Genomic DNA, 20,142 nt, shown 5'->3' with positions numbered 1-20,142 from the left:
TCATTTTGTTCCTTCATCCTCGTTTAATAGCTTTTATAGAATTATGAGGAAACAAAATCCCAAAAAGGAAATACTATATGCTATATACTATAACATATAAATAATAGTATATAACTATCTATTACATACTACAATACCATACCATGATAATAAAAAGGAGAGTTCTACAAGTTCTCAGCGGTACCCTTGTTTAGCTGGCACGAAAAATTGCGATCCGTGTAATCGTGTGTTGCCTTCTGTTACACATAAAAAAGTATTTCACTATCTCAAATATTATGAATTCGAAAAATACACACAATTTTGAATCGTCATATTTTTATTAAGTTTTATTAAATTATCATATTTTTCTTCATTTTATGTAATATGACTGTTCATTTTTATTTTTATTTTTACTGCTAGAGTTTTTCCTTTTTTTTACTTTAACCATAAAATTTCCTTAGAATAGTGTCTGTCGGCAGATCAAATTAATTTGATCGGGTAAATCAATGTGGAAGATTTTGAATATTCAAATCTTTCCTTATCTACTTCTATTGATTATCCCGGTTTGTTAGGATTAGAGATTTAGTCAATAAAATCTGATGTGATTATTAAAAATCAAATCAGATTCTTATTAGGATATCTTCTTTTATTCGGGTAAGCTAGTTCCTTGGCTGCCTATTTAAATGTATTTCCGCTACAATGAATAATATTGCAGATAACTTTCTTTTCAAGTCTGCTTTCATGGTATCAGAGCCACTCTCTGAACCTTAATACTCTTTGCCAACCGTGATGACAAAATACGGAATGGCCGGCGGGAAAGAAACCTCATCATCAGAGGTTACCTCTGCCTCATCAGGGACTGCTAATCCGATTCAGATCAGCGGATTTGAAGCCCCGCTTCAGCAAATCACGAGTCACAAATTTAATGGACAGAATTTCGTCCAATGGTCATATTCGGTAATGATGTTCATAGAGGGAAAAGGAAAAGAAGACTATCTTACCGGTGATGCTGCACAACCGGATGAGAAAGATCCCAAGTTTAAAACATGGAAAACAGAAAACAGCATGGTTCGGTCATGGCTGATTAACTCCATGAATGCTGAGATGGGAGAAAACTTTATGTATTACAAAATAGCGAAAGAGATGTGGGACGTAGTGAAGAGAGGTTATTTTAACAGGGAGAATACTTCAGAGATTTTCAGGCTCAAAGAAATTCTGAACGATCTTCGCCAAGGAGAACTCAGTGTAACCGAATATTTTCATTCTTTATCACGTCATTGGCAGCAACTTGATATTCTTGACGAAACTACATGGCATTGTGCCGAGGATCATAAGCGGTGCAAGGAAATTCTGGAGAGAGATAGGGTTTACAAGTTCTTACTTGGCCTGAATAAAACCCTAGATGATGTTCGTGGAAGGATCTTAAGCACAAAGCCCCTGCCAGATGTTCGTGTAGTATTTTCAGAAGTGAAGCAAGAAGAGAGCCGAAAGAAATTAATGCTAGGAACCCCCAATGATGCCGTGACTCCAACGTTTAATGATGCTGGAAATTCAACCATGGACACTTCTGCCCTAGCTGCCCGAGGACCACAATCCAACAATGAGAATCAACAAAGAAGAAACCGGCCTTGGTGTGATCATTGCTGGAAATCCGGACATACCAAAGATACTTGCTGGAAAATTCATGGGAAACCAGCAAACTGGATCCCTCGGAAGCAGAATGAAGGAAGAGGTTTTCAAGCCACCCAAGACAAGCATGGAATGGAAGCCTCTACACAACAACAGGCTGCAGAATCATCAATTTCACTGACCAAGGAGCAGCTAGAGCAACTTTATCGTCTTCTCACTCCAACACCTACATCATCTAAGCCAATTCCTAATGTAGGGTTATGCACCACGACACATAATGGTAACCATTCAGCCTTGATCTCATCACTTCATACCCAGGAACCGTGGATCATTGATTCCGGTGCTTCTGACCATATGACAGGTTGTTTCAAACACTTCTCTTCCTACACTCAATGCTCTAGTAATGCTAAAATTAAGATTGCCGATGGGTCTCTAGCTACTATTGCTGGAATAAGTTCAGTACAAATATAAAAAAATCTTATTCTTCATTCTGTCCTACATGTTCCAGGTGCAATTTGCTGTCCATTAGTAAACTCACCCATGACAATAACTGTGTGGCTAATTTTCACTCTTCTATGTGCCAATTTCAGGACCTATCATCGAGGAAGACGATTGGCAGTGCTAGAGCCTATGAGGGACTTTATTTTCTTGACAAATCTGAGAGTCGACAAGCACATGTGTCTGGAGTATCATTTGTTTCGGTTTCCAATGATAAAGAAATAATGTTGTGGCATCATAGACTTGGCCACCCTAGTTTTTCCTATTTAAAGTTTTTGTTACTAGACCTATTCAAGAATAAAAATACTATTTCATTTGCTTGTGATATTTGTCAATTTGCAAAGCATACATGTATACCTTTTTCACCAAAACCATATGCACATTTTATGCCTTTCTCCTTGATTCACAGCGATATATGGGGCCCTTCTAGAGTAACAACCTTGAATGGAAAACGATGGTTCATCACATTTATTGATGACCATACACGGGTAACATGGGTTTATTTGCTTAAGGAAAAATCAGGCACCAACCAAATCTTCCAAACCTTCCACAAAATGGTTCAAACTTAATTTCAGAGAAAGATTTTGGTTTTGAGGACTGATAATGGTGGTGAATATTTTCAGTCCACTTTGGGTAATTATCTTGGCCAGCATGGAATCATTCACCAAAGTTCTTGTACTGAAACACCACAGCAGAATGGAATCTCAGAAAGAAAGAATCGACATTTACTGGTAGTGGCTCGTGCCCTCATGTTCACTATGAATGTACCCAAATATCTGTGGGGTGATGCCATTTTAACCGCAACATTTCTCATCAATAGATTACCAAGCTGCCCTCTCAAGTTTCAAACCCCATTATCCGTTCTTACAACCCAAGTTCCACACTTCAATATCCTCACAAATAACCTCCCTCTAAAAACCTTTGGTTGTACCGCATTTGTCCATGTCCATTCCCAACATCGTTCCAAACTTGAACCCCGAGCCATAAAAACCATCTTCCTTGGAGATTCTCCAACAAAAAAGGGGTATCGTTGTTTTTGCCCCCAAACAAAAAAATCTTTTGTTACCCGAGATGTTACCTTCTTTGAAGAGGTCCCTTATTATCCCCACACTTCGCTTCAGGGGGAGAGTAATGATAAAGAAGCTTATGTGTGGGAATGGGATGTTACATCCATAGTCCCAGCCACAGTTGAAGAAACTCCACCATTATCTTTGGCCCCACATTCAGCCCCGATTGTCGAGACTCCAGTTTCAGCCCAAACTGAAGTTGAAGCTCCTCAGCCACTACAGTCATCCCAGCCGTGTTTACAGCCACTCCAGCAGTCACAACCACAGCCGAAATTGCAAGTCTACTCTCGGAGGAAGAACTTTCAAGAAAATAAACAACTCATAGGCACGGTGGACTGCCCTGAATCCGAACCTATGGTGGGTTCTAATCCTTCACCCCCAGGTAATCCCGAAACCCTCCTTGATAGACTAGATGATCCTATTGCTCTAAGGAAAGGTGTTAGGACATGTACAAAACATCCGATTTCCAAATTTGTGTCATATGATAACCTATCACCCTCGTTTCGTGCGTTCACAACAAATCTTTCTAGAATTGATATTCCCAGGACGATTGACGAAGCTCTAGCTGTCACAGAATGGAAGAATGCGGTCCTAGAAGAGATGCGTGCCCTTGAGAAGAACAATACTTGGAGCTTGGTAGAACTACCGCAAGACAAGAGAGTAGTGGGATGTAAGTGGGTGTTCACAGTGAAAGTAAAGCCCGATGGTTCAGTAGAGCGGTACAAAGCCCGATTGGTAGCAAAAGGCTTCACACAAACCTACGGGATAGACTACACAGAGACGTTTGCTCCAGTTGCGAAGCTCAACACTGTCCAGGTTCGCTTATCTTTAGCAGCAAATATGGATTGGCCTCTTTATCAACTTGATGTAAAGAATGCTTTTCTGAATGGAGAGCTAGAAGAAGAAGTATATATGAGTCTTCCACCCGGTTTCTATAAGAGCAAATGGGACAATACAGTGTGTAAGTTGAATAAGTCTCTATATGGTTTAAAACAGTCACTGAGGGCGTGGTTTGAAAGATTCTCTAAAGTAATCAAAGGTCATGGGTACGTACAAGGACAATCAGATCACACTCTCTTTGTCAAACACTCTACAAACAGCAAGGTTACGATTTTGATTGTGTATGTGGACGACATAATTTTGACTGGGGATGACTTTCAAGAGACATAGGAGATTAAGAAGATTATGGCAAGGGAATTCGAGATCAAGGACCTAGGATTCATGAAATATTTCCTAGGAATGGAGGTTGTAAGAAGTAAAAATGGGATCTCCATATCACAAAGAAAGTACACGATGGATTTATTAGAAGAGACAGGAATGCTCAGTTGCAAGCCTGTAGACACCCCTATTGAACCGAGAGGGAGGAGGAATGAAGGTGATGGAAATCAGGTGGACACGAGTAGATATCAGAGGCTTGTGGGAAGACTGATCTATCTCTCACACACTAGACCGGACATAGCATTTGCGGTCAGTGTGGTAAGCCAATACATGCATTCACCACACCAAAAACACCTTGATATAGTCTATCGAATATTAAGGTATCTCAAGAAGAATCTAGGGAGAGGACTATTCTTCCGGAAGAACGAGGATAGGAAAGTAAAAATCTACACGGATGCAGATTGGGCAGGCTCTGAAGAAGATAGGAGGTCAACATCAGGGTATTGTACTCAGCTTTGGGGAAACCTATTGACTTGGCGTAGCAAGAAACAGGCAGTAGTTGCAAGAAGCAGTGCTGAGGCTGAATATAGAGCTATGGCTCAAGGCATTTGTGAGGCAATATGGATAAAACGACTACTGGGAGAATTAAGAATTGATGGTGAGTTTCCTATGCAGCTCTATTGCGATAATAAGGCTACGATTAGCATAGCACATAACCCAGTTCATCATGACAGAACTAAACATGTGGAGGTGGATAGGCATTTTATTACAGAAAAGATCGAGAGTGGAATAATAAGTGTTGGATACATCCCTACAAAGCAACAAGGAGCAAATATTCTAACTAAAGGACTGCACAGACCAGCATTTGAAGAATTAGTAAGCAAGCTCGGACTCATAGACATTTATGTCCAAGCTTGAGGGGGAGTGTCGGCAGATCAAATTAATTTGATCGGGTAAATCAATGTGGAAGATTTTGAATATTCAAATCTTTCCTTATCTACTTCTATTGATTATCCCGGTTTGTTAGGATTAGAGATTTAGTCAATAAAATCTGACGTGATTATTAAAAATCAAATCAGATTCTTATTAGGATATCTTCTTTTATTCGGATAAGCTAGTTCCTTGGCTGCCTATTTAAATGTATTTCCGCTACAATGAATAATATTGCAGATAACTTTCTTCTCAAGTCTGCTTTCAGTGTCATCGTCCCAGTAGAATCTACAATGGGACGGTGACTTATTTTAGAATAATAGACTACTGTTGAGGCAACACTCGTTGAACGGTGGAGAACAGTTAAAAACATCAATATCTAGTTTGTTGAACCGTCTACTCCTCTTATTTCCTTAAGGCGGCTTCCATAGACTAATGTGTTAAACTGATTTATCACCTTAGTATTAGTATATTTTCTACTTTTGGTAATGACTAAACCGATTGAGATAAAACTGAACTACCATGAGATCAATCATCCTTCACCTTAGTATTAGTATATTTTCTACTTTTGGTAATGACTAAACCGATTGAGATAAAACTGAACTACCATGAGATCAATCATCCTTCTAAAGGTACCAGAAAATGGGAAGGGATAACATGATGAGAGAAAGCTCAAAAGCCATTTATTCTTTTCTGCTATTCGACAAAATCTAAGATAGTCATCCTTTTTAATCATTGTCGAGATAAGTATAGAGGTTTTCACATATAATTTGAAAAAAAAAAAAAACAAAACAAAACGTGTGCAACGAATATAAAAAATCCCATCATATGATTACACAATTCGTTTATATATACATATATGGCCAATGGTTATGTTTTTATTAGTGGTTACTAATTTATATATAAATTTAATAATAATATGTGATAAGAATCTAATTTTATTAATTTTTATAGATTTTTTTAGTCAATTATTTAAGTTTAATATCACATGGTTAAAATAACAATACCCACCGTTAGATGAATATTAGAGTAACTATTGAAACCATACTCATATGTGTGGACAAGTTTTCAAACGTTTTCATAGTGGTTAACTATCAAATATAAAAATTTAATGATATGGTGTGATAATAATTCAATTTTTTTAGTTGTCATAAATTTCTTTGATCAACTACCTAACTTACTATAACCATCATATTTGGTTATATTAATATTGTTAAAATAATGATACCCGTGGGCAAATTTTACATTTTGTATGTATTACCTTTTGTTCGAGTTATCCCAGGAACTGGAAGACCATCCAATTCTGTTTGGAATGTAATGATAGGATTAACTGAGCCAAGCTTTGATGTTTGGAGCGTCATTTTAGGGAAACATTTTCTGTTAACTAAACTGACACTCCATGTGTTTCAGTTCTGTAATTCAGGCCAAATATAGCGCGTGTTAGTGTAAAAAAATAAAAAAGATGGGAAAAGTCAAAGTTGAACAAACAGATTCCATGATGGTTTTCAGTTTCTTTTTTGTTTTCTTTTGAATGGATTCTATTGTTGATTTTTTACCTTTAAATGTCAAGTTTAAAACTAAGGTGCCATTCTTGTTTAAATATCTTGGTGAATGCCGATGAATTCAAATACCTTTCAAATCCTAGTGAGTAAAAAGACGCACACATGGAAATTAATAGTTCGTCTTGTGAATATTACGTGGGAGTATTTTATTGTATTACCGAATGAAGAAAATGATTTACTACATTAGCACCGACGCTGATTTGATTATAGCAAGCATGAGCTCAACATTATGTCCTGAAAAAGCGGTAATTACTCCTTCAAAGTTGAATTATTCCACTCCCAACATGAAACAGAACTAGACAACAACAAAAGCAGATAAAGGAAATTGAGATTTGAAAAACACCAAGGACCCCAAACGTAAAAAGCACTCAAGCGGGATAAAGCACAAGTTTTAACCTTAAAAAAGGAGATTATGACTAATTAGAAAAAGGATAAAAAGCTTGTGGATTTTGAAATTCGTTCTTAACTTTTACATCTATAAATGTTTAAGAAACCCCTTTTCAACCCCACCATGATCATGATGCGGAATCCACTGCCTTAAGTGAGGAAAAGGAACAATCAACGGTGCCATAGTAGTAGTCATTAGTCAAAAGGGTCTAAAATTTGTCCCCAAAATATGCATGCTCTTTAATTGTGAAACACTAGAATAATAATATGATTGCCCATGGGTCATCCCTAAGCAAAGCACCAATTATGCAGAAACTCATGCTCGCCACCTTTAAAAAAATAAATTAATTAATCAATTAAATTAAGAGCTTTAGGAAAAAAAACATAGATGGACGCTTTCATGTCCAAAGCAATCCTCCGCTCGAGGAAAAAGACCTTGGACCACCACTTTCTTCACCTTGAAGCCTCCTACGTCATTTTCAATTACAAGCCTTTAGAAAAAGAAAAGAAAAAGAGGCGGAAAAAAAAAAAAAAAGGATTCAGTGTTATAAAACAAGACCTCATCAACAACCACCAAAATCCCTGAAAAAAATGAATTCAACTGCTCCTATTGCAATAGGCACGCGAGGCACAGTGGGGGCTCTGGTGAGGAAAGAAATTGAGTATTTCAGCAAGCTTCAGCTAGACCGCCATGGAAGCTCGAGAAAGCCTAGGGGATCAGTACATGTTCATCAAGCTGCTTGGCCTAGTTTGAGGTTCTTGGTCACTCCATGGAAAAGGAAGAAGCATAGATCATGCACAAGGAGTTTCCTTCCGAGCATGTGCTCCGTCGCCGAAGTCGTGGAGAGAAATCAGCTAAGTGGGATTCCTGGTTTCAGTTACAGGGTTCTCAGCAATGATATGAATTCGAACTTGGACGTTTAGATGGCTCCATGTTTCATGCTTTCGTTGTTTATTATGCCAGTTTTTCACAATGGTAGCAACATCGTCTCATGTGATCATTCAGTATTAATAACTGTTTCATCAGTCTCTCTTTTCAGGTTTTTCTTATCTCATGAAAAGCTGCTAATAGAGATTTATGATTCATTTGGCAGCCAGTTAAAGATTTTGCCTTGTGATCAAGATTTTTTTCTTATTCCATTAATTTGCTGTAAAAAATCGCGTTCTGTATGGTCTTCACAGCTTTGAGAGTGCTTTGCATCTTCATAAGTTTCGAGAACAAAAAAATGCCTTACGATCCCACATCGGAAATGGTTGAATGTAGTAGCTTTGCTTTGGGTACAAGGCTATGCATGAACTTGTGTTGTGTACGAAAACGTGATATTACACCTCATTTTTGTAAAATACTTGCTTCTATCAAGAAAAAAAATGTTGTAAATTTATGAGTGAAAAATAGGCCAACAGGTTTCAAAGATGAATTAGTTATTGATCAGAATAAAACACAATTGTGGTTGGTGATATGAACACCAGATTGGGTAAACAAACTAAATACGTCTAAAACAATAGTCGATAAAAGCTTATTACAACGACAAGAAATCGACTTTTTATGTAGCCAATTCATAAAGAGTTATATCAGTTGCTCTAAACCTATTTCTTATAAGCTTATTACCAATGACTAGAAATCGACGTTTTATGTAGCCCAATTCATAAAGTGTTCTATCAGTTGCTCTAAACTTATTTCTTATATTTTTATGATTGTTCGGTGATGGTATTAAGTTTTTTTGTCATATCATGTTGTGATAAAATTGCAAAACAAAAAGTTGTCTCGAATGGCTATTGTGTCCTCAGCTCGTTGTATATCAGTTGCTTAGCTCACTTATTCTTTTGCAAATTTGCTTGGGACTTCAAGAGAAAAATAACAAAAATATCAATACATATTAAATTAAATATTATAAACATGTGTCTAATGCAAATTCCCAAAGAATAAACAATTACTATGAGAACCAATTAATTTAGTGGTGTGACCTTTTAAATTTTATAAATTTCTTCTGAACCTTGTCATTTGTGTCAAATATACTCTTTAAATCTTAAAATGTACATGTTATGCCATTCGAACTATGACATGTCTCTAACTTCCCCTTTATGCCTGTTTCATCAAGTTTTCTAATAAAAATGCTTATAAAATCCCCCTGAACTTTGTCACTTGTGTCAACATGCCCCTAATCTTTTAAATGTACCTATTGTGTCCCTCGAATTATGAAATGTCTCTAACTTTTTTCCTCCATCTTGATTCTATCAATTTTTTGAACAAAACTGTTGATATGATCATTAAATCACTGATTAGGCATGATAATTAGAGTTTAGTGATGAATGTATTTCCCTCTAAAAATATTAGTTAGACACCAATTCTCAAAATATTTGTTGGTTAAGGTAATAAAGAGGCAAAAAATGAGGAACAAATTTATATAAATTAATGGGTTTGTTAATTTTTTAGATTTTTTTTTCCTTTTTCGTTGGAATAAGTTCATTAAATTAATAGGTTTCTTAATGTAAAGGATAGGCTCTTCCTTGAATTTTGTTTTACATGCTTTTTTTATGGTGAATATTTTTTCTTTTAAGTTTTGTTATGGTAATGTGTTTCTTAAGGATTGTGTTGAATTCTCTCAACCAAAAAAAAAAAAGAAGAAAAACACAATGATGCGAACGTATTTAGATTTAGAGATGTTATGTTTGTATAAAGCATATGTCGTATGTCAAGCACTTCTATCTCAGTTATTAAGTTAAGAAAAAAAAACTAAAAAACTAACAAAACCTATTTGCTCTTCATTTTTTTCATTTCTTTATTACCTCTAACTAACTAATGTGTTGAGAATTATGTGCCTAAATAATATTTTTTTGGGAAGGGCATTCAAAAAACCCTAAATATCATAGCTAATTAGCGATTTAATGGCCATATTAACATTTCTGTTTAAAAAATGACATAATCAAGATGGAAAGGGAAAAGTAAGAGACATATCACAGTTTGAGGGGCACAACTGGTACATTTTAAAGTTTATGCATGTTTACACAAGTGATAAAGTTTAGGGGGAATTTATAAGCATTTTTGTAATAAAAAAAACTTGATAGAATCAGATGGAGGGGGAAAGTTTGAGAGTTCATAATTCGGGAGGCATAACATGTACATTCTAAAGTTTAGAGGGCAAGTTGACACAAGTGACAAAATTCAGAGGAAATTTATAAAATTTATCATTTTAGTTTTTATAGTGACTTCCACGAACATAAACACTAGGAACAAAAAAATAAAAAGACGTCGAGCGATCAATATAAACTAATGGCATGTTTACGTATGCGTAACCGGAATGATCATGAATTAGAGTGTGCATGATTCAGAATGAAGAGCCGGAGTCAAAATAAGTTGTTTACTTGATGACAGGATTCGGAATCAGAGTCACTCCAAATTCTATTTATATGTTTACTTACACCCAGAATCGTAATAAACTGGTGTAAAAGTACTAATATACTCTTTAAATAAATTCTTTATTTTTAATTTAAAAAATAATTTGTGTAGTTATTATATTAATATTAATCATAATTAAAATATTTATTATAATAATAGGGTGTGAAATGAGAAATATAAATTACAAAATAATTTAAAATATGAAAATAAATTGTCAAAATTTGAATAAAATAAAAAATAAAGTGTGTTAAAAATTAAAATATATTATCAGTTTTAATAAAAATAATAAAGTGCATATTTATTACAGTAAAGTTAAAAATGATTAGACTAATATTATAATTTTAGGCAAATAAAATAGCAAATACAGGTTGTCATTATTATTTTTTAAATTTTATTTTTCATTTTATATTTTTTAAGTAAATTAGGGGTAAGACAATAATTTAATGTTAATATTAAGAATATGAGTCTTAATTTAGAGGGGGCATGAGATTGCCAATCTCTTTACTCAATTTCAAAATTAAGTGGGTCTACTAACGTCACTCCCATTTCAAAATAAAAAATAACAAATAAATATAAAATCGACTCTTATTGCCTACTCTCATTCTACAGTCCTAATAAGCAAACATGCTATAAAGCTATAGTTCAGTTCCACTAATATTGAGCAATTAGGTCATAAATCTACAAGTCGGTCATGAGGAAGTGACTAATTTCAATATTTTTTTATGCAATAGAATGTTTCTAGCTTGCTATTAATGATACTTTGCCACCCTCTCTGTAGCAGTGATTTGAATTGGCCATTACTATCTTCTGATTTATACAAGACAAATTAAAGCGGTTAAAAATCACTGCCTAAGGTTCAATGTCAGCTTCGTCTTGAAGATGACAATCTTTCTTTAATTTCCAGTCTAAAACCTGATTACGCCGGCAAAATTAATATAAAAAAAAAGAGCAAATAAAAGTCGTTGAAACAATTGGAATTAAGGAAACTGAAACCATTTTCATATCGCCAATGACACAATTTCCCGCCCAGCACATTTTTTTCCTTCTGATTTATACTAATTGTTCAAATTAATTTTTTTTTTTTTTCCACAATCAAACATATACAATTTTTATCTTGTAGTTGTGCCTATTTCGGAAGAGGTTTTCTTTTGTTTTCTCTCATCTTCTAGTCGTTTGACTTTTCCATTATCTTCACTTGTTCTTTTAGAGTATGTTTGGAAGGAAAGAAAAGTAGAAGAAAAAAAGAAGGTGGAGGGATTTTGGGAGGGAAAATGAAAATGTAGGTTGTTTGGTAGGAGAGAAAAAAAAAAGAGAAAATGGAATGGAAAATAATACATGTGGGCCTCACCATTTTTTTTTTCTTTCCACAAGTGGGCAGAAAATGGGATGAAAAATGGGGGTAACTCATTAAAGTGAGCAAAGTTACTAAACTACCATTTTCTCTATCAACATTCAAGCAAAAAATTTAAGGGTATAAAAGTAATTTACGAGTAAGATTTTTTCTTTCCTTTCAATTTAACTTCTAATACCAAACAAGTGAAAGTAAGCTCATTTTCTTTCCATCTTCTCATACTAAACAACATAAAAAAAAATCAATTTTCTTTCTATCATTACTATTTTCCATCACTTTCATATTTTCTTTCTATCATATTTTCTTTCCTTCCTACCAAACATAGCATTAATGTTCGTCGTTTGTAAACTTATCGTGGTTTCTTGAATTTTTTTTATTGTTTTACTACTTTTATTTATGGTCGTCGTATTCTATTCCTAATTTACATTGTTGTCTTTCAACTTACCGCTCTCTTTTATTTGTCGTTTCTTTCTTCTTCTTTTTTTGGTCGTAAGCTTATCGTCGTTTTTTAATTTCAGTTCGTCTACATTTCATCTTTATGTCGTTTTTCAACTTATCGTCTTTCTCTTTGTTGTCGTTGATGGACCTATCCTTGTTTCTTTTATTGTCGTTTGTGGAACTCTCGTCGTTTACTTCTATTGTTGCTTGTCGAATTTGTCGTCGTTTCACTTTTCATCGTTTTACTAAATTCGTTCCATTTTATAGTCGTTTGTCGACTCATTAGGCCTTTTTTTTTTGTTAATCTTCGTCGTTTATCTTTTATTGTCGCCGGTCAATTCATTATCGTTTCTTTTCATCTTTCTCACTAAATTCAACTTCTCATCATGGTGAGTTGTGAAAAGAACAATCCATGATCATCCTCGTTTCCTTTTATCGTCGTCTGTCAACTTATCGTCGTTTCTGTCTTCATTGGTTTATTTGTCGATTCTTGTCGTGTCTCGTGTCTTTTTCCTTGTCGTTTCATGTTTATTCTCACTTGTCAACTCATCCAAGTGTGAGCAAGTAAAGCCTAACACGTGCTCAACCTTGTACACGTGTCAACTTGTCTCGCATGGCCCTAAACCTCTGCAAAACAAAAATGTCGTCCTCCTCTTTTCTTCTTCTCGTTGATCGCCGGAGAATTCTTCAGACTAATGGCGATCTACAGATCACTGAAAGCTCTGATCAGAAACCCTAGAAATTCCAGAACTTTCCTCACGGCCACAACCTGCTCGATCTCGGCTCCATCGTACGCGCCACCACTCGCCCATCCCCTCGCTCACCCGCACTTTCGCTTGTCTTCTCAGTCGTCCAGATTCCTTTCTCCTTTATCCAATTGGATCATCCCTTTCCATGGCCCACTCTTCCTCTCCTGTCCGCCATGGAAGCTCTCGCAGTCCGCGACGCCGCTCTACCTCCGCGGAAACGGCGTCGTCCGGCGGAGAATCGAGGCGTTGAATTTGCATCTGCTTCACAGAAGAACCAGTTTCCCGCTCAAATTGGAGTTCGTGTCGGTGTCTCCCAACCTGGCCGCGACGGATGGCGTCGATTCGAAGCGGTGGAGCGTCGATTTTGTGGAGAGCTTCGTGAATTTGCCGAACATGGTCTCAATGAGTCGCTTAATCTCCGGTCCTGTTCTTGGATGGTAAATACTTCGTTTTTTCAGTAACAAGATTGAGTTTTTGCATTAATGTGGGTTTTTCAGAAGCGTAATTGACAAAATTATGCAGGATGATTATGAATGAGAGATATTCTGCTGCCATGGTTGGGTTAGCTGTTTCCGGGGCAACTGACTGGGTATGGATCCCATGTAAACTCCTATTTCATGAACAGAATATGGACAGAAACAAAGATTTTGATATTCGCTGATTGCAATTTGTGTACTGTAGCTAGACGGGTACTTGGCCAGGAAGATGGGAATTAATTCTGTGGTTGGTTCTTATCTTGATCCATTGGCTGATAAGGTAAGTCATAAAGCTTTTTTTCTTCTCTCTCTTTGCCAAGCTTAGTATTAGAATTGGGTTTTATAAGCCAAGTGCTTTGATATATGTTTTAAGAGTTTGTCGTCTCTTATATAATACAGGTTCTTATTGGATGTGTTGCTTTGGCAATGGTGCAAAAGGATCTTCTTCATCGTAAGTTGTCCAATAAGCTTACTCGTATGTTCATTATGTTTCCTATCTTGATTGTCAAAAAACTGACTTATTATTTTTGAGCTTTGAAGCTGGACTTGTTGGACTTGTTGTGTTCCGAGATGTTGCACTTATAGGTGGTGCTGTATATCAAAGAGCTAGTAGCTTGGGCTGGGAGGTGAATTTGCAAGACTCAAGCTTTGGTTAAATCATTGTTTAGCTTTGAAAAACTCAAGTCAGTATGGCTAATGTTTGGATTTTCTTTGTTGAATTATTGTCAGTGGAAAAGTTGGTCCGATTTTTTCAACTTTGATGGGACCCGTCCCCAGAAGGTCGAGCCACTCTTCATTAGCAAGGTGAGCTTTGTTGTTTCCTATCTTCTCTTATGTATAATGCCACCTTGAAAATTCTTTGAAATGTTACTTTGAACCGGTAGTACTGTCCCCGGAGCTAATGTAATCTCGTAAGCTTGTGATACCCTGTTTGTTATTTGGCTTCTGGAGATGTAAACTTAGAACAGAAACCGAAAAGTGGAAGAATGAATACTGTATAGTTTAGTCGCATAGCTTGGATTAGTTTGAAACTAGTGGGAGGTTTGTGATTATTGTTTGATAACTGACGAAAAGCAACTGTTTGACAGCTCAACACGGTCTTCCAGTTAATTTTAGTCGCTGGCGCTCTTTTGCAACCAGAGTTTGGAACGCCAGAAACTCAGTTATACATTACATATTTGAGGTGACTTGGCCACGACTTGCTTCTTTCTGTTTCAAACTTCTTTAATATATTTGTATGATGAGCCCATTATTTTCCTTGTATTTGTTCAGTTGGTTGGTGGCTTCAACAACCGTGGCGTCAACTGCAGCATATGGAGCACAATACATGAGGCAAAGATCAGCACTGATGGCGGGGAAATCTTAGTCAAATCTTCAGTGCAGGAACTCTTTAGATGGTGACCACTATTTGAGTTTGAGCTGCAATGTGGGCAATAAAAACGTTCAAGAACAAGCAATGGTATCTTACTTCTTTACACTTTGGACTCTGGAGCAGGAAAAGTGAGCTGGTGACCAGTTCTCTTGCATAGATTTCTGGAATTATGTCCTGAGGACTGAGATCACATGCTTTCGATATGAGAAAGTTGTTCGGCGCGTTAACTTAGCGAGGCTGTGGCGCTGCCTCGAAGAAAAATATCCAATTCAATGGAGATATCTGAGCTTGTAAAGAATTAGAAATCTCTGAACGGGAAAGTTGATAATAAATGTATCCCACCATGTAATAAAGATATCCGAGTTTGTAAAGAATTGTGCAGATTTTGATATTTCCATCCCAATGTACTGCAGCAGCTTATGCAGATTTTGATTCTTTTCAAGAGTTGCCCCATTTATATGTACTGTAGTAGCTTATTGAGATTTTGATTCTTTTGGAGTTGTCCATCTCTAATGTACTGCAGCTTTCAGCGTTACACAACTAGTATGTATTACCTAGTACGACCTTGGAATGCTGATTAATTTGATAACAAAGGTTTGAATTTCTCAATGTGGTAGTGTAAGTCAATTTGATCTTCAAAGTTCAAGCTCAAAAAAGTAAAGAGAAACAAAAAAATAAGATCCTCACAACACGTTTCTGCGGCCAAGAACAGGAAAAGACATGCCGTGAAAAGGAAATCGTGCACAAATAGGTCCCAGTCTCCAAGAGGCCGAGAGGTGATAAAAGCCTGAAACATCAAGCGGATAGACTAGCAGCTTACTGCTGGAAAGCCAAGGCTTAAGCTAACTGACTCGAGTAACTTGACTACTATATAACGAAGTTTATTTCTCACATTTGACATTCAATTGAACATACTGTTATCGGTGCTAGATAGTTATTGTATAATGTATTCATCAGTCAGACCAACCACAAAAAAACGACTTAAGAAACGTGATAAGAAAGAACAGGAACCGAGGGAGCACAACAGGAAAATTTGAAACAAAAATATGATCCAAGTTTCAATAAATATGATCTTGTTATTCGGTTTGGTTACATGATGGCAGAAAGCAACCAAATATCTAAGAGGAAAATCGAATGGACTCCAAATTTTCATCTCAATGCATTTTCACTTTTGTGAAAAGAAGCAAATGCAATACAAAGAAATTCCTCACTCCTCAGGCAAGCATTATAACAAAAGCGTTGTCTTGATTCAGTAACAGGTGCTCATCATCAACTCACCGAGGAAAATCTAATCCTGTTCTCTACCTCTGATAAAATAGCTCATTCATCAATGTAAATATATCCCCTTGGTCAAAGTTTCATCTAACTACTGGAAGCATAACCAAAACAATTCTTACTGAGGCAAGCCAGCTTCAATCTCGTTCCACATATCTACATTTACTGTAAACTTCTCCTTGACCTGGGAAATAAGCTCTCGTGCCTCAGTTACTCTAGAAGCACTTACAAGCCCCTCAACAAGCGATTTCATCGTCGAAAAATTTGGAACCCAATTCTTCGCAATGCTCTCCTTGCAAATCTCCAAAGCAGCGTCGAAATCCTTGCCTTGGCACATAAAGTAAACCAGAGTAAAATAGCAGTTACTTTCAGGTTTGCAACCTCTATAAACCATCTCCTTAAACAGCTTCTTGGCCTCCTCCAATTTCCCTTCTTTGCAATACCCATAAATCAAATGGTTAAAGCTCACTGAATTGGGCTTCATACCTCTCGAGATCATGCTATCCAACAAAGCCTTGGCCTCCGAAGTCCTCTTTCGTTTACACAAACTCTGAATCCTAATGTTGTATGTGCTAAGCCCTTGACGAACCCCATACTTCTTCATCAAATTGATCACCTTCCCTACATCCTCGAACTTCTCCTCCGAGGAGAACCCAGGCAGCATGTTACCGAAAGTGGTCGAATTCGGCTTCACGCCTTTCCGGTCCATCTCCCCCAACACCGAGTACGCGGCGCTGGTCGAACCCGACTCCGCAAACGCCCGGATCACCCAATTATAGGTGTCCACATCGGGCTCGATCCCGTAAATCTTCGGGAACTCAACGAAGACGTGGTTGGCCTCCTTGTAGTTCTTGGCGAGGATGCAAGCAAAGATCAACGAATTGAGAACCCTAACGGAGCGAGCGACGCCGAGCTCGTCGCACTGCTTGAATGAGCGGACGGCGCAGTCGATCATCTTGGCCTGGCCGTAGAGAACGATGACGTGGGAGACGAAACGCTCCGTCTTGAGATCGGCGCGGGTCTTGAGGTCATCGAGGAATTGGCGAATGGCGTCGAAGTGGTTGGAGTCGGCGAGCTTGGAGACGGCGACGGAGAGGGTGATACGGTCGAGGTAGGTCTCCGGGGTGAGGGAGGCGGCCTTGCAGAGCTCGACGATGCGGCTAGGGTTTTTCTCGGTCTTGATTAGGGCCAGGGCTGCTCTGGTTTTTTCCTTTGCGGAGAGGGGTTTGGAGTCCGGCGAGAGGAGGGTGGAGAATCGGCAGTGGGAGAGGGAGGCTTGGCGGAGGCGGGAGATCAGAGACATTGTTGGTGAGCGGTGACGAGAAATGGGGGAGGAAGATTTGGGAAGCTAGGGTTTTGCAGGAGGAGATTTGGGGATGGAGGAGGAAAAGATTGACTTGGGGGGGTGTTAGGGTGGGTTTTTGTTATGTGTATTAGTCACGGGTGGATTCGCTGTGGCTGCGGAGGAAATAGTGACATCTGTCGAAATAAGTTAACAAGGATCGTTGTGGACCCACAAATGTAGAAAATAGAAGGGAAAAAAATGTGATACGTTGGGAAAGGGAATTGAACCCGACGTGAATCGAACACGCAACCTTCTGATCTGGAGTCAGACGCGCTACCATTGCGCCACGGATCCTTCTTAGTTAGTAGTTATATATATAATATAAATTATGGTATTTACACTTAAACCGCTTTTTGGGTACATCGTAGAAAAGGCCCAGACGCAATATCAGGCTTCACGTTCACAAGCTGAAGCATTGTCTTGCAGATTATTCGCATAAATACTTATCACAAAGGTTTAGGGTATGTTTATTTTACAATTGAAGTTATAATTTGAGTTGTATATGTATGTGTGAGAAAAAAAAATTATAATAAAAAAATTAAATTTAAATCTTATATAAAAAAAAAAATACTGTAGTAATAAAATTTGAGTTGTGATTAAATGAATAAGTCCCTAATTCTTTTTTTTTTAATAATTAAGGCTTAATTCATTTTTGTGCCTCTTCATTGCACTAGAAGATTTATGCCAACAGATACCATCTTTCCTCCTCTCTTTTACAATTATTGGTGTGTCTCAGTGATGTAATAGTGAAGTGTTAAAGATCAGTTTAATTATTTTTTTCTTTTTCATAAGCGAATGTAGGATCTAAGATGGTTGGAAATGGATAATAACCAAAATATGTTGAGATGTACAAACGGATTATGGATATATATACGACGGTGACGAGTGTGAATTATCCTCCTTTTCTACCTTGCTTTTCTTTTTATTAGCAAAAACAAAACGTAACACAATGTAAATAAAAAATGTTATATATATACACACACACTAAAATGTAAATATGTTGCCCACGCCAAACACCACCAGACCGTCCACCCAACGTCATCAAGGAAGAAACTTCTGGTAGACTTCAATTATAAATATGATTTTAATCATCATGTTCATAAATCCTAAAAATCATCATGTCAAATTATCAAAAAAAAAAAATTAAGAAAGCGAACATGAATTCATAATAACAACAATCGACGCTTTTACGGAATTACTACGACGATTGACAAATCGGTTATTGTCTTTTTCAGTCAAATCACTAGAGTTTCTTAGGGTTTGTTTAGTTCGCTGATTTGAATTTTTAATTCAAGTTGAGATGTGACTTTATGTAATAGCTTTTTACTGTAGCAAAAAAGTTAGATGTAACTGTTTCTAAGAGCTTTTTACAGTAGCAAAACTCAAATTCTAAACTCGAATCGGTGAAATGAATGGAGCCTTAATAGGGTGTTTCTCTCTAGATGGAGAAAAAGAAAAAGCGACCGAATGATTTGACGTATTGAGAACCATAACTTAAAAGTCTTCATATACTTATCTAATAGACTCTCATTAAACCTGATTGAATAAGCATTGGGTATTCACTCATTTATCTCATATCCAATTAGAAGTCTTATTGGGCTCCCCTAATTAGACCACTTAATTAGTCTGTTATAATTAAATAACCAAATATAATTGTTAATTAAATATGTGGCCCACATTAGATAATAAGAAATATAATTTCCTAACAATCTCTCACTTGAGCTACATATGATTCCTGAAACAATGATATCATATGTTCCTTAAGTGCACTTTCTATATGCTATTTATCCTTGGACTTCACCTTAGTTACAATCTGGTCCATCTCCTACATCAGTATGAAATCATGGCAGCTTTCGTCACACTCAAGCGTAACTAAACCTTCCATGGTCATCATATCAACATATTCAATGACATAGATCAAGTATGAATAAATGGCATGGAAATTGCATGCAATGTGATCTCAAACATGCCTATTTCCAGCTGGTCCTACTTTAGTCTTTAGTGAGATCAATCTGAAACTTTCTAAACTTAGTGCAAAACCGCAAATAGAAAGCAAATAAGTACAGAAATAAACCTAATCCATCTTCTTTATTTCGCGAAAACAAACATAAAATTATGTCTTAACAAAAAGAACATCAAAATACAAACTCCCACTAAAATTGCACATCTTCAAATAAAACAACACCCATATGAGCAGTATGCTCGTGAAAGGCCTTGGGCGGTACACCTTTGGTTAGCAGATCCGCAATCATGGAGTTTGTCCTAACATGTTCTATAAACACTTGAAAACTCTGAACAAGTAACTCGATGTCTATGTGCTTCGACTTCAAAGAGCTTTTGTTGTTATTGAAATATAGCAAGCCCAAATTATTGTCACAAATATCTTTAGCGGCCTTTCAAAACCATTTACCACACATAGCCCAGCCCAGTGAAAAGATTCCCAACCATATTTCATGATTAGATGCTTCCTGACAAACTATGAACTCTGTTGCCGCAATAGAAAAAGTTATGAATGTCTGTTTAACACTC

The 20,142-nt window shown here is 36.8% G+C and overlaps 3 protein-coding genes and 1 non-coding gene across 4 annotated transcripts; 2 read left to right on the top strand and 2 right to left on the bottom strand.

Annotated features, from left to right (window-relative positions):
- Window positions 1–7,801: 7,801 nt before the first annotated feature.
- LOC21396065 lies at window positions 7,802–8,134 on the top strand. The gene has a single exon (XM_010103148.1). The coding sequence runs from the start codon at window positions 7,802–7,804 to the stop codon at window positions 8,132–8,134; it is 333 nt and encodes a 110-aa protein (XP_010101450.1).
- A 4,896-nt stretch (window positions 8,135–13,030) lies between these two features.
- LOC21396064 (cardiolipin synthase (CMP-forming), mitochondrial) lies at window positions 13,031–15,550 on the top strand. The gene is made up of 8 exons (XM_010103147.2): window positions 13,031–13,582; window positions 13,668–13,734; window positions 13,827–13,901; window positions 14,021–14,072; window positions 14,162–14,247; window positions 14,351–14,425; window positions 14,710–14,804; window positions 14,894–15,550. The coding sequence occupies exons 1-8, from the start codon at window positions 13,092–13,094 to the stop codon at window positions 14,985–14,987; spliced, it is 1,035 nt and encodes a 344-aa protein (XP_010101449.1). The 5' UTR covers window positions 13,031–13,091; the 3' UTR covers window positions 14,988–15,550.
- A 482-nt stretch (window positions 15,551–16,032) lies between these two features.
- On the bottom strand, window positions 16,033–17,683 carry LOC21396063 (pentatricopeptide repeat-containing protein At1g61870, mitochondrial). Its single transcript, XM_010103146.2, has one exon. It carries the CDS (start codon window positions 17,569–17,571, stop codon window positions 16,387–16,389), a length of 1,185 nt encoding a protein of 394 aa, XP_010101448.1. The 5' UTR covers window positions 17,572–17,683; the 3' UTR covers window positions 16,033–16,386.
- A 152-nt stretch (window positions 17,684–17,835) lies between these two features.
- On the bottom strand, window positions 17,836–17,907 carry TRNAW-CCA. Its single transcript has one exon. It is a non-coding gene; the product is annotated as a tRNA-Trp (tRNA).
- Between the last annotated feature and the right edge of the window lie 2,235 nt (window positions 17,908–20,142).

Source organism: Morus notabilis, unplaced genomic scaffold, assembly GCF_000414095.1.
Source record: "Morus notabilis unplaced genomic scaffold, ASM41409v2 Scaffold637, whole genome shotgun sequence".
Lineage (NCBI taxonomy): Eukaryota > Viridiplantae > Streptophyta > Magnoliopsida > Rosales > Moraceae > Morus > Morus notabilis.
This window is presented reverse-complemented; position numbering and strand designations above follow the sequence as displayed.

Bases quoted from the DNA above. Each gene is read 5' to 3' on its own strand.
- LOC21396064 (XM_010103147.2), top strand. From the start codon at position 13,092: ATGGCGATCTACAGATCACTGAAAGCTCTGATCAGAAACCCTAGAAAT. The intron at 14,248-14,350 runs GTGAATTTGCAA...AATTATTGTCAG, and splicing joins CTAGTAGCTTGGGCTGGGAG to TGGAAAAGTTGGTCCGATTT. The intron at 14,805-14,893 runs GTGACTTGGCCA...GTATTTGTTCAG, and splicing joins TTATACATTACATATTTGAG to TTGGTTGGTGGCTTCAACAA.
- LOC21396063 (XM_010103146.2), bottom strand. From the start codon at position 17,571: ATGTCTCTGATCTCCCGCCTCCGCCAAGCCTCCCTCTCCCACTGCCGA.
- LOC21396065 (XM_010103148.1), top strand. From the start codon at position 7,802: ATGAATTCAACTGCTCCTATTGCAATAGGCACGCGAGGCACAGTGGGG.